The sequence below is a fragment of the Colobus angolensis genome, unplaced genomic scaffold (assembly GCF_000951035.1).
Source record: "Colobus angolensis palliatus isolate OR3802 unplaced genomic scaffold, Cang.pa_1.0 Scaffold2, whole genome shotgun sequence".
NCBI lineage: Eukaryota > Metazoa > Chordata > Mammalia > Primates > Cercopithecidae > Colobus > Colobus angolensis.
The window spans coordinates 8169408-8181781 of NW_012115154.1; the positions used below are offsets into that span (position 1 = coordinate 8169408).

The 12374-nt window shown below is 46.9% G+C and overlaps 1 protein-coding gene across 1 annotated transcript in view; it reads left to right on the plus strand.

Moving 5' to 3' along the window:
• TBXAS1 (thromboxane A synthase 1 (platelet)) overlaps positions 1 to 12374 on the plus strand; it is a 200792-nt gene that overhangs the window by 132074 nt on the left and 56344 nt on the right. Inside the window, 1 exon segment of the mRNA XM_011941284.1 lies at positions 908 to 1222. Within this exon segment, the coding sequence (XP_011796674.1) occupies positions 908 to 1222 (315 nt within the window).

Sequence of the window (12374 nt, forward strand, 5' to 3'; positions counted from 1 at the left end):
ACAGAGGCAATATAGAAACACTCCTATTGTTACAATGAGTAATAGTGAAAACATGAAGAATATGCAAATGACTGATAAAGAAGGTAGGGAAAATGGAAAGAAAGTTCTAACTACTTAAATGGGGGTAGGGGATAACGAGAAAAAGAGGGAACCAATGTGAAGATCTGATATGAAGGCTAGGGGATGAAGAAGGCAAAGCCTGGAGACCTTGAAGACAGGCACCGCCAAACTAGTCCCCTCCCCTTGCCCCCACTTCTGTTAACTTTCTACTGCGTGAGTAAAACTGGTGGCTGCCCATCTAAGTTCTAAGCTGCACATAAGTGAGCAGTACAGCACAAGCTTGGTTTTAAATCTATGTGATGTTTTCATTGTTTTATTGTTGGAAAACCAACCGCCAACCAACAGTACAAAAATGCATAAAGTAAAACATAAAAGCCCCCCTCCTGGTTTTCCCACCTCCTCCAGCTCATTATGAACTGTTAGGTGGGGACATTGCTAAAATTCTCTATGCATAGACAGATATAGGTGATGATATATTTAGTACATTTGCTGTTTTTGCAGAAACAAGAGCCACTGTGCATACTGTTCTATGACCTGCTTTGTTTTACTTATCAAAGTGGTTCAGTGACTTTCAAATTAGCCCAGATAGAATGGCCTCTGCCTTGCTCAGGGCAGCAGCCCAGGCTGCTCTTCAGTGCCCCAGAACCTGCCTGACCAGTGCTATACTAAGGGACATTCAGGTGGCTTCCAGGTTCTCACCGTCCCAGATAACCCAGCAACCAGGAACCTTGTTCCTACTGAGCTCTTCAAAAGCTACGCCCATGTATCTTCCTCCTTTGTTCAAAAGAAGCCTCACTTTGCATGACTGTAAGGTCAAAATGTGCATTTTCTTCCTTTCGTCCCTTAGAGACGCAGGGACTTCCTCCAAATGGTCCTGGATGCCCGACATTCTGCAAGTCCCGTGGGCATGCAAGACTTCGACATCGTCAGAGACATCTTCTCCTCTACGGGGTGCAAGCCGAGCCCTTCCCGGAAACACCGGCCCAGGCCCGTGGCCAGGCCTTTGACTGTGGATGAGATTGTGGGCCAGGCCTTCATCTTCCTCATCGCTGGCTATGAAGTCGTCACCAACACACTTTCTTTTGCCACCTACCTACTGGCCACCAACCCTGACTGCCAAGAGAAGCTTCTGAGAGAGGTGGACCTTTTTAAGGAGAAACACGTGAGTACAAGTTGCGTCCAGTTACCCATGGGATATCCATAGGACAATTGATTTTGTGTTTGTGGAAGTGAAACTTATTTTTAATAACTTGCTAATATCACATTCTAAGCTGATAAGATGAAATAGGGTCATTGTTCGGCTTCTCCCGCTCTCCGGGTTAACAAGTGAAATGGAATGTTGAGAACAACAGTCACAACAAAAAGACAAATTGTGTGTGCACCTTCGCTGTCTGGGGTAGTCCATGAAGCCAGGCCTGGCTGGAGGAAGCTGTGGAAGCTCAGGAAGGAGTCAGGCCCAAAGGGGCAGGGTTCGGGAAGGAGTTATGGCTTCCCAATATCTGACTTGGAGCTGCCAAACAGAGGGAGGCAGGTGTGAGCCAGAAAAGAGAGCTAAGCTGGAAGGCAGGAGTGAACAAAAGGACAGGCCAAGCTGAAGCTGGACTGAAGACTGGAAGCTGAGGAGGAGGTTCACAAATGGAATAAGGGAAGGTGGGGCCCATCAGTGCCCAGGCCAGATTCTGGACATTTCTTCTAGATGAGGCCCCTCTTGATCTCTTGTAGCAGATATAATGAGGGCGCTGGGCAAGACTACTTTGTCACCTCATTTTTTCCTCTGGATGCTTGTGTGTGTATAACTTTGGCTCGTGAGTTGTTAAAGAGATTCATTTTTTAAATCTGTGCTTTAAAAGGAAGACCACCACAATGAAATCCTTTCTATTACATTCTGATAGGATTGCTATTACATTCTGATATAATTGCTATTACATTCACAGTTTTGGAAGGTGGTCTATTCTGTTACTGGAACCATTAAAAAATGTTTCATACAATGAACTGAAAACCGCTTCCCAGGAAATTCTACTTTTTTCTTCTACTGGGGAAGTAAAGGCAAAGTCAGTGTCTCTTCTTCACAGCAGTTTTTTAATATTTGAAAACTGCATTCACTGTGTTACTAATTAATTGTCTTAACTTTAGGCTCAACATGAGCTTATGGTCAACTTCAAGTTCTAAGTAGTTATGACAACTGCCACGCTGGGCCTTTCCAAACCCTGCTTACACAATTGATTTATTGAGCCTAGACGCAAGAGTTTATATTTATCCTTATTACTGTTCAAGTCAGTCAAAATAATTTTGAATCTTGATTCTGCCATCTGTTGTATTAGCAATTCCTCCAGCCTCGTGTCATCTGAGACTTACTAAGCATGTCTCCTATTTCATCCAAGTCATTGATTAAAATGTTGAACAGGACAGGACTTCCCTCCAGATTGACATTGATCCATTAATCAATATTCTTTGGGCATGGAATCTCAACAAGCCATGAATCCAAATAACCCTGCAACCCATCTTATTCTGTTTTATATGCAGTGGTTTGTGTATTTGTTCTTAAATTGAGGAAAGGGGAGAGGGAGGGACCAACGGTGACTGAGGGACATTAGCGCAAAAGAAGTAAAAGGAGCTCAAAGGGAGGCAATCCATTAGGATGCATTTAGTTGCAGATAACAGAACCCCAACCCAACTGATTTAAGCAAAACAAAAACAAAAGTAAAAACAAACAAAAAGACTCATAAATGTGTATTTCTGAGTACATTTAATTGAGCAGCTCAGGAATAGATATGGCTCCAGGCAAATCTCTGTCTAGGTCTCAAACTGGTGCACAGGTCCGTTTCTCTCTCCCCAGTTCTTGGCTGTGCTCTCTTATATTGGCCCCATGCTCCGTCATGCTGTCCTCTCAAAGCCCCAAGAAGCCTGTCAAGAGTGTTTGGGACTACACACTTCCTTGCTTGCAACCAATGGAGAAGAGAGGGTCTGTGGCTTAAAATTCCCAGACAGAGTCACCCTGACGAGAATGCTTAGGTCGCTGCACTTTTTTTTTTTTTCTTAAAATGAAGTTTCACTCTTGTTGCCGAGGCTGAAGGGCAATGGCACAATCCAGGCTCACTGTAACCCCCACCTCCCGGGTTCAAGCAATTCTGCCTCAGCCTCCCGAGTAGCTGGCATTACAGATATGCACCACCGCAACTGGTTAATTTTGTATTTTTAGTAGAGACGGGGTTTCACCATGTTAGTCAGGCTGGTCTCGAACTCCTGACCTCAGGTGATCTGCCTGCCTCGGCCTCCCAAAGTGCTGGGATTACAGGCATGAGCCACCGCACCCGGCCCACTGCCCATTCTTGAACCAACTCCTCTGCAGCAAGGGGAATGGGGTCCCTGATAGGCTTACACCAATCAGACTCCAGCCCTAGGTCAATCATGCTCAAGTCACATGACTGAGAACTCAGGAAGGTGACTTCTCAAAGGAAGCTTAGCATGCTGTCCCAGGAAGGCATTGGAGGGAAGCCCAGCACTCTGGTCTCAGTAAACCAGAAAGCACTTCAAATTAAGGGCTTTGAAGCATCTAATGAGTGTCCAGCAGTGTAGTAGACATGGCAGAGGCTAAGAGAGGGGGCAGAAGCTCTAAGAGACAGAAGTCAGATCCTCATCTTGCAGGAATTCAATCACCAATTGAGAAGCAATGTTATGTCTATGAAACAATATCTTCCTTCCAAACACAGGCCTGCAGGGCAGTAGAAGGCAGCAGATAATCAGGTCTAGAATGTGTGGTGTCATTTAGAGAGCCACGGGACCACAGGAGTCGGTCCCACCAGCTATAACCATAGTCACATCCAGTTATGTCAATCTGCCAGGAGGACACAGCAAGTGTTTCCATTCAAAAGCCCTCACGCTTGCGCCCTTTACCTCTGGCACGGCCTTCACTGGCCATGACCTCAAGGAGGGTGTTGTCTCACCACATCCTGGCCTCCTTCAATGCCCCCAGCCTAGGAGCAGGGCTTCTCCTCCCAGAGGACCACATGTTAGGCCAGGCGCAGTGGCTCAAGGCTATAATCCCAGCACTTTGGGAGGCCAAGGTGGGTGGATCACCTGAGGTCAGGAATTCTAGACCAGGCTAACCAACAGAGTAAAAGCCCATCTCTACTAAAAATACAAAATTAGCTGGGCGTGGTGGCACATGCTTGTAATCCCAGCTACTCAGGAGGCTGAGGCAGGAGAATCACTTGAACCAGGGAGGCAGAGGTTGCAGTGAGTGAAGATTGTGCCATTGCACTCCAGCCTGGGCAATAAGAAAGAAACTCCGTCTCAAAAAAAAAAAAAAAAAAAAGAACCGCATGTTATTATGGGGTTGTACAGAATGTTGCAAGGCACAGAGACCCCTTGGTCAAATAAATAGATTACAGCAGGTCAAATTTTTGAGTTTAGTGTGCGTAAAACCATAAGGGAAGACTGCTTAGAATGGGCGTTCCAGGGTCCTGACCTCAGGGGTTCCAATTCCATAAGTCTGAGCTGGGGCCCAGGAACGTGCATTTTATTTTTATTTTTTTGAGATGGAATCTCGCTCTCTTGGAGTGCAGTGGTGCAATCCTGGCTCACAGCAACCTCCGCCTCCTGAGGAACCCACGTTTTAAGTAAATGTTTCCAGTGATTCTGATACAGGTGGTCCCTGGTTCCACTGTGAGAAGACAGCCTTAGATTCTCAAGGGCTCAGATCCCTCTTCCAAGAAAAAAAGCAGGGTTCAAAGACCTCCTAACCCATGCAAGCCCCAATGTGATTTTCTTCCTGTATGTAATAGCTGGTTGTTGGAGGGGAGTCTCTGAAAAATGGGAATATCTACAGCTGTCTTTTTCAAAACATACATTTGGTAGTCACAATAATGTTGCTTTGCATAGCCTTGCACATGGCACCCACTCAATGAATATTGGTAGGTTTTCTTTTTTTCTTTTCTTTCTTTCCTTCTTTTATTTTTTTAATTTTTTTTTTTTTTTTTAATATAATCAGAGCTCTGTTAATATGGGCCATCTGTCAGGACATGGAAATGCAGATTAGATGTTCACACATTAGATATTTTCCTGAAAATATTCCTGAAAATTTGCATGTAAAGTATGACTTGTTATAATTTTCCTGCTGGTTTCCATTCAACAAATATTTCTTGAGTGCCAGTTAATGCCAGACTCTGGGGCTCCAGCCCTACGCACGAGGGTGTTCTGGTCTAGCTCTTCTGTGACATCCCTGTAGAGCATCCCCATGCCTCATTAGATGGCTTTCCCTTGTATTTGTCAATGAGATTGCTTAATTTGAGCTCTAGAGTTTCTTCTCCCCAAGCAATTTCTTTCATAGCAATGCACCATGGGAATCTGATGAGAGCTACATCCCTTCCTCCAAGAAAGAGCAGATATGTGCATGGCATCAGTTCAGACTCTTCTGTGGACAGTGATAAAAACTCAGCCCGGATTGTCTCAGGGAGCTTATTGACCCCTATAACTGAAAACTCCAGAGGGCAGAGCTACCTTCAGGTATGGCTTGATTCAGGGGCTCAAGCCCTGTCCAGGTTGTTCTCTCTCTCCATCTCTCAGCTCCAATTTCTCTGGGCATACTCCCTTCTCAGGCAGATCTCCCCTAGGGGTCTCAAGACAGCTGTGTGACCCGTGTTCTGAACAGTCTGAACTCAGTGAGGTACCAACTTAAAACCATTTGGTGTTTTTTTTGTTTTGTTTTTTTCATTTTTTTCCTTTAAATGTGCTCCGATGAATCTCCTTTCCCTGTCCATGATGATACCTTGGACAGATCTCAATGATTTCTGGTCATTTTGGGGGGCATTAAAAAGTCCAGGCCAGTCTGGCCCAGATGAAAACTTCAGTCTCAAATCCAGCCAGTGCTCTTCTGTTCTCTTAGCTCAGGCTGACCTGTGGCCTGAGGACACCGCCCTGGGGAGGAGTGGTCTGTTTTTTCCCCTTCCTTCTACTCCTCCCCCACCCCTGCTGGTTCCCTTTCTCCTACAGGAGTGGGGCCTGTGAACGGATCCCCAAATCCTGCCTACCTGGGGCTGCCCTCAGTGCGTTCCCCAGGGGACTTCTAATGTGGGGTAGATGGAAGACGTATTCAGAGGGCTCCTAGGTCTGGCGTCCTCACTGCATAATTCCCTGCCAGGAAGACAGGCTCCAGCCCCTACCACCAGCTCCTGCCCCAAGGCTGCTTGGTGGAGAATCTTGGGCAGGTTACCAGCTAGATGGCTCCAGCTTCCATGCCTTCCCCAGTGTCCACTCGGCTCATGGGAAACACACAACTGGGCCACACCCACAGTGGCCACCTTCTGCCCTTCTCTTCCTCCCTCCGCCCTGCCATGTCTCTCCAAGTACTTATCCTTTGCTCTAAGAGGTAAAGAGGGCACATCAGCAATTCTGCTGCATGAGCAGATGGCCAAGGAGAATGCCCCACCTCTATGAGTGGCTCTGCTGAAGACCCCCTTCCTTGGCTTGGGAGTGGGGAGGACCCTCTTCCCTAGGCCAATGACTCCTTGCTCTAAGTTTTCTTTGAATCACTCTAATGTCTTTATAGGCTGAGGATGGGGGTAGGAGAGAGCAGGTTCAAGTTCAACAGGAAGAAGAAAGAGTCTCTTTCCTGGAAGTCTCAGCAAAAGCCTCCTGGCATCTCAGTGACCTCGAGAGGGTCATGCACCCACCCCTCAACCAACCCCTGGACCCCAAGGGAATATGATCCCCTGATTGGCTTAGACCTGGGTCATGTGCCCCATCCCTGGAGTTGGTGTCTAGGTGAGGCCTTACCCGAACCACTGAGCTCTAGAGTGGAGGAGAGGTGGATCCCCAAATCACTCTTGCTAAAAGTGGGGTAAATGGCTTCTGGGTAGCCAGGAAACAGTGTGTTTGCTCATCCATGTACATAGAATCCGTGGCCCCTAGATTAGAAGCTCTCACTTCTCAATTTCCTGTTACGTGATCATGCTCACCTTCCCTCTGAACTTTTAAAATCCAGTTTGCCAAATTAGAAGGTATAAATCCGGCAGTGCCTGGAACAGCCTGCTCTTGCCTATTTCTTGCAAATCATGTGGCCACCTCATCCCAAGTTTCCTGTGATTTCTGCAGGGCCAGTCGGTCCATCTCAGCAGTTTTCCCTTATTGCATCCTTCACCATTTGAGAAGTGAAAATGTCAGGCATGAAAGTCAATAATTCAGATTCTCTACACACATGTAAGGATACTCAAAGGTCTTCTTCACTATCGGGGATTTGCCTCTGCGTATGCTGTCTGGCAACATCCCATCTCTCATCCCATAGAGCCTTGATTGCATTTCTCCTTTCAGGATAGAGATTTTGCTTCCAGCTTCTAAAACAGTTACAATCCACTTTTTTGTTTGTTTTAATTTTTGCGTTTTTAGTAGAGATGGGATTTTGCCATGTTGGTCAGTCCAGTCTGGAACTCCTGGTCTTAAGTGATCCGCCTGCCTCAGCCTCCCAAAGTGCTGGAATTACAGGTGTGAGCCACCACACCCGGCTTCAACCCACTTTTTAATTCATGCCCCCAGACTAATTCTTTCTGGGCCACATGTGTTTACTTTCAAATCATCTTGTTTGGGAATTTTATCTGGCCTCCCCTTATCTTGTCCCACCATCAAAATTCAGTTTAAAATATTCTTTCTCAAGTCCCCCAATCTCTTGGAGAAGTCTCTCTTTTCCCATGTTGCCTTGGTCTATGGAAAAGGAGGTGCATTCAGTAAATTCAACAGTGGAAGAGTGGGAAGAGGTTTGTACCATTTGTACCACTCGTAAAGCTGAAAAAACCACACCATTTATTTAAAGAGACCTTTGTTATATGGATGCTTCATTGTGTTCTCATGTAATTTTGGAAAGGATGAGAGAGGAGAAAATGCAACTTCTTTTCATATAAATTGGGTCTTCTATAGCTTTAGTGTTCTATGTTGAAATTATTGACTTTTGATCTGGCTAAACCATTCTCTTTTCTTCTCTTTGGTGCCGGACTGTGCCAGCCAAAATTTATGACCCATTTTCCTTCTGCTTAATTGTTGTTATAAATCTGCTGTGCAGAACCCAGTTGTAAATTTATCACAAACTGGATTGGATTGATATACAGCCTCTCTTTAGGATAATTTGAGCACAGTTATGTCTTAGAAGGAAGGCCAAATTCTTAAAACTTCTCTTGAAGAGCTGCTTTGTAACCATTATAAATATCTAATTAAAATACAATTTACTCTTTCTTTTTCTCTTAAGGATAAAAGAACATTCTGTGCTGGTTATTTCAGCTGATTAGCTCACGCTGCTATGTGAGCAAGGTTGAGGATTGTTTCCTTGAAGCAGTCAGAGGATCTCCAAGAAGAAAAGCATATCATGTGCTTACAAAAAAAAATAGCCATTTTACCCCCAACTAGCTTTTTCATGAGTACACGTCCTTTGTCACAGAGGAAAGGTTGGACAGGAAAAAAAGTGAATAGCTTAACACAAATGCATCCTCACTATGGGAAAAAAAAAAAAAAAAGTCTCCTCATGTGGATCTCACCCAGGAAGTAGGGCATGGTTGACTTTGAGATCAAGTAAAAAACTGGAAATGGGATTTTCCCCATGAGGAAGGTTTCCTCCCCTTTGCCCAGGTCTGTTGGGGTTGGGCTACCCACAGCTGTCGAGGAATAAGTTCAGGAGTTCCCCATCAATTCAGGCCTCCAGCCACACAGAGGTCAGAGGTGCTGCTGAGTCTCTGCCTTCTGACAGACCCCGTAACAGCACAACAGGACAAGAGAGCACGAAGCCACAGGGACAAGGGAAGAGGCAAAACAGAGAACACCTTACAGCCCTAATGTTGAAATCTAAAACAAAGAACAGTGACACTGCAGTGTCAGAAAAATGGCAACGGGCTGCGGCGACGGCCCTTGGTTAGAGCATCACAAAGTTTAACGTGCATGGGAACCACCCGGGAGTCGTTAAATCTGCGGATTTTGATTTAGCAGATCTGGGACGAGCCTGAGGGTCTGCATTTCTTTTTTGTGATTATTATTTTTTATTTTTGAGACGGAGTCTCACTGTCTCCCAGGCTGGAGTGCAGTGGCACGATCTTGGCTCACTGCAGCCTCCACCTCCCAGGATTAAGCGATTCTCCTGCCTCAGCCTCCTGGGTAGCTGGGATTACAGGCTCACGCCACCCTGCCCAGCTAATTTTTGTATTTTTAGTAGAGACGGGGTTTCGTCATGTTGGCCAGGCTGGTCTCGAACTCCTGACCTCAGGTTATCTGCCCACCTGGGCCTCCCAAAGTGCTGGGATTACAGGTATAAGCCACAGTGCCCGGCCAAGGGTCTGCATTTCTAACCGGCTCCCAGGTGATGCTGATACCACCAGTCCATGGCCCACACTATGTACAAGGAGCCAGGTTCTGAACCATAAGTACTGTGTCTCTGTCATGGGTGCCGGACGTGGCAAGAATGTATTCCTCATGACACTTAACATGCTCATGTTCTGCAGTGGTTTACCTTCTGCTAATAAATCTCATGGTTTCACGATTATTCCATAATCGTGATGGCACTCACTTTATTGAGTGGGAGATGAAGTGATGCAGGAATGAGCCAATCCTAATACATTTTAGAAGTGTATTAATCCTAAATAAAGCCTAACATCATCTATTTCCTTCAATAATTGTTTCCATGGTGGGAGGCTAGGGGGAGCTTTTGAGTTGATTTAAAGTCATTTTCAAAGCAGATGAAGGTGGCAACCTGAGCTTTCTGTCAGGACATATGTGTAGACTGGAGACCTATCACATCCAATGGGACCCATCAGGCCAGCCCTTTGAAGCAGGGAGCTCTACCTGCCCCCTTCACTCCCCTACTCCCCTACGCTCCTTGGTTGTAGACAGTAGCTTCCGGTGCCCTGTGGGAGGCCATGCCAAAGTACTGTAGCTAAAGAGAATGTCCCCTGATGCCATTTCTTTGGTGGCCTAGAACAGAATCTGTGCTATTTTCACTAGAGGAATAGGAGCTTCAGCAGGGGGCCTTGGAAACGTATCCTAGGTACCCACCTCCTGTCCTTTCTGGAAGCATCTGGCCCTGGGAAGTAGCATCCCGACCACTAATATCAGGGTACTAATATCAGGCAAAGGGAGGAAAAGTAGCATGGGCTGGGAAGAGGGGCCTCTCTGGGTGTGTAACTAGAACTCTGTCTTGGAAGTTAAGATTTGTGGTCACTGCTACCAACGCACCAACTCCCAAGACACAGGATACTAGGGACTTCTGTGCCCCATCAGTGGACAACTCAGGAGTTCCCAAAGCAGGGTGACCAGTCAATCTGGATCAGGTGACAGAGCCTTGGATCTTAGCTATCCATTTCATTATTATGCACACAAAATTATCTTAGAGATCCGGGCCATCTGCCCATTCTCATCCTGGGGCTACCTGTGGGGAGGCAGGCTGTGCCTCCCAGGAGTCATCTGGGCCGTGAATGGGTGCCAAGACCTTCCTCTGCCACTACTCAGGACTCTGGACTCCTCCACATTCCCTGGAGATACTCAAAGCCCATGCCCACAGTAACCCGTAGGGAAACTGATCCGCTCTGCCTGGGAAGCTGCTCCCAGGAGCCTCAGCGGTGGCAGCCAGAAGCTTAGAGACCTGCTGCGCCTCTCCCTGCCCGCTCTCTCCTCCCTCTCCCTCTCATCCCGCCCCATTTCTCTGTTTTCTTTCCTCTTTCCTCTCTTCATTGTTCACAGCACTATTTAGTCTCCTTCCCCTCTTTCTCCCCTTATTCTTGTTCTGACTCTATTCCCAGGTCCAGAGAGGCCCAGAATCTTCCCTGCTTCTGCTCCACCTCCTGACCCACTGCCCCCCTGGGAGCCCCTGGTCATCCCAGAAGCCTGTAAGTGCATGCAGCAGCCAAGGCCCACATGCCTGCAATGGGGGTGGCACGGTGGCACGGGGGAGGTAGGGTGGAGAGCAGGACGGACTTGCAAGTGTTTTATCTGGGCTGCCTAGCTTAATCAAGTGCAGCACTCCAGCACTTTGAATTTTTAGCAATTAACGCCCCAAGTGCCCCTCCCACTGAGTCCCTGCAGAGCAGAGGGAGGGGCACCTGCAAAGAGAAGTCTCTCCGGGGAATGGGCCGCACCAATCGGCACGTATGTTGTGTCTTTCATGTAGCAAATCAGAGTCTTTCATATTCAATAGCTGGGCCTCTAGAGGGGCCAAGCTTTGCTAAGCAAATAAGCTCGTGGGGTTGGTTCACATCCATCCAGAAAAGCAAGAATGAAAAATAAACTTGGAAAAGTCAGCTCCACAGGTGAAGCTCAACCTTCTGTGCATCCGCTTGGCATGGAGCTAGATTCGCAACTGAATGGCTCGTTTATTTAACTGTTGAGCACATTATGGGCTCTTAAAACATCAAAAGAATGGGTTTGATTCCCAACAATTAGCTCTTGAAATAAAAGAACAAACATACTTTTTTTTAACTTCCCCAGACTCTGTTGACCAAAGTCACTTTGGCACCAGTGGAGTGGAAGCTTCAAAATGGTATCATCTGGTGGGAATTTAAAGACTTCCTGTCCCCCAAAAAACCTTCTCATCACTGGGCTTAAAATTTTCCATTGGGAGGCCCTGGCTTTGTTTTGACACATGATCCGTTATTAACACATCACTTGTCTTGGGAGGGGAATATCATCAAGTCCCAGCTAGGATGTAAGCCGCACGACCAGGAAGCCTCGTCTGCTGGGGACCTTGGTAGGTCCTAGGGCCGAGCACACTGCCTGGAACGTGAGAAATAGGGGTTGAGAAAAGTTTGTTCACTCTTTCTTTTCTAGAGACTAACTCCAAGCACAGATTTGAGGGAGGACGAGCAGGGAGTCACAGTAGATGAAGCTTGTGGGTTACTGTGCCCAGCGAGAAAGGGGTCGGTGGAGTCAGGGAGAGAAGGCACTGCGGGGGGAGATGGAGGTAGGTTGAAGGCCACACTTGGAGCCCCTATAGTCCCACAGTTGCAGTGCAATTGCCCAGAGCATATCATGCCAAGAAAAGGAGGGGGCCTCAGCCCTTGGCCTCCGAGGGGCCCTCTGGGGACATCTAGGGCAGCTTCCCATCCAGGACAGATATCTGAAAGATCATCAGGCTGGGCTTGAATGCTGCTGACAACAAGAAACTTACTACCTATGTGCCCTACCGCTGCTATGGTCCACCTCCTCCTTCAGCTCATGGTATTTGAGCACCTACTAAATCAGCAAATTAATAGCTTCTGCCTGGGGCTACTTCCACACTCCACTAATAGCCAATCACTGGGCATCTCAGAGCCAAGAGAGGAAAGACGACTGAAAAATCAGTCTAGAATAAG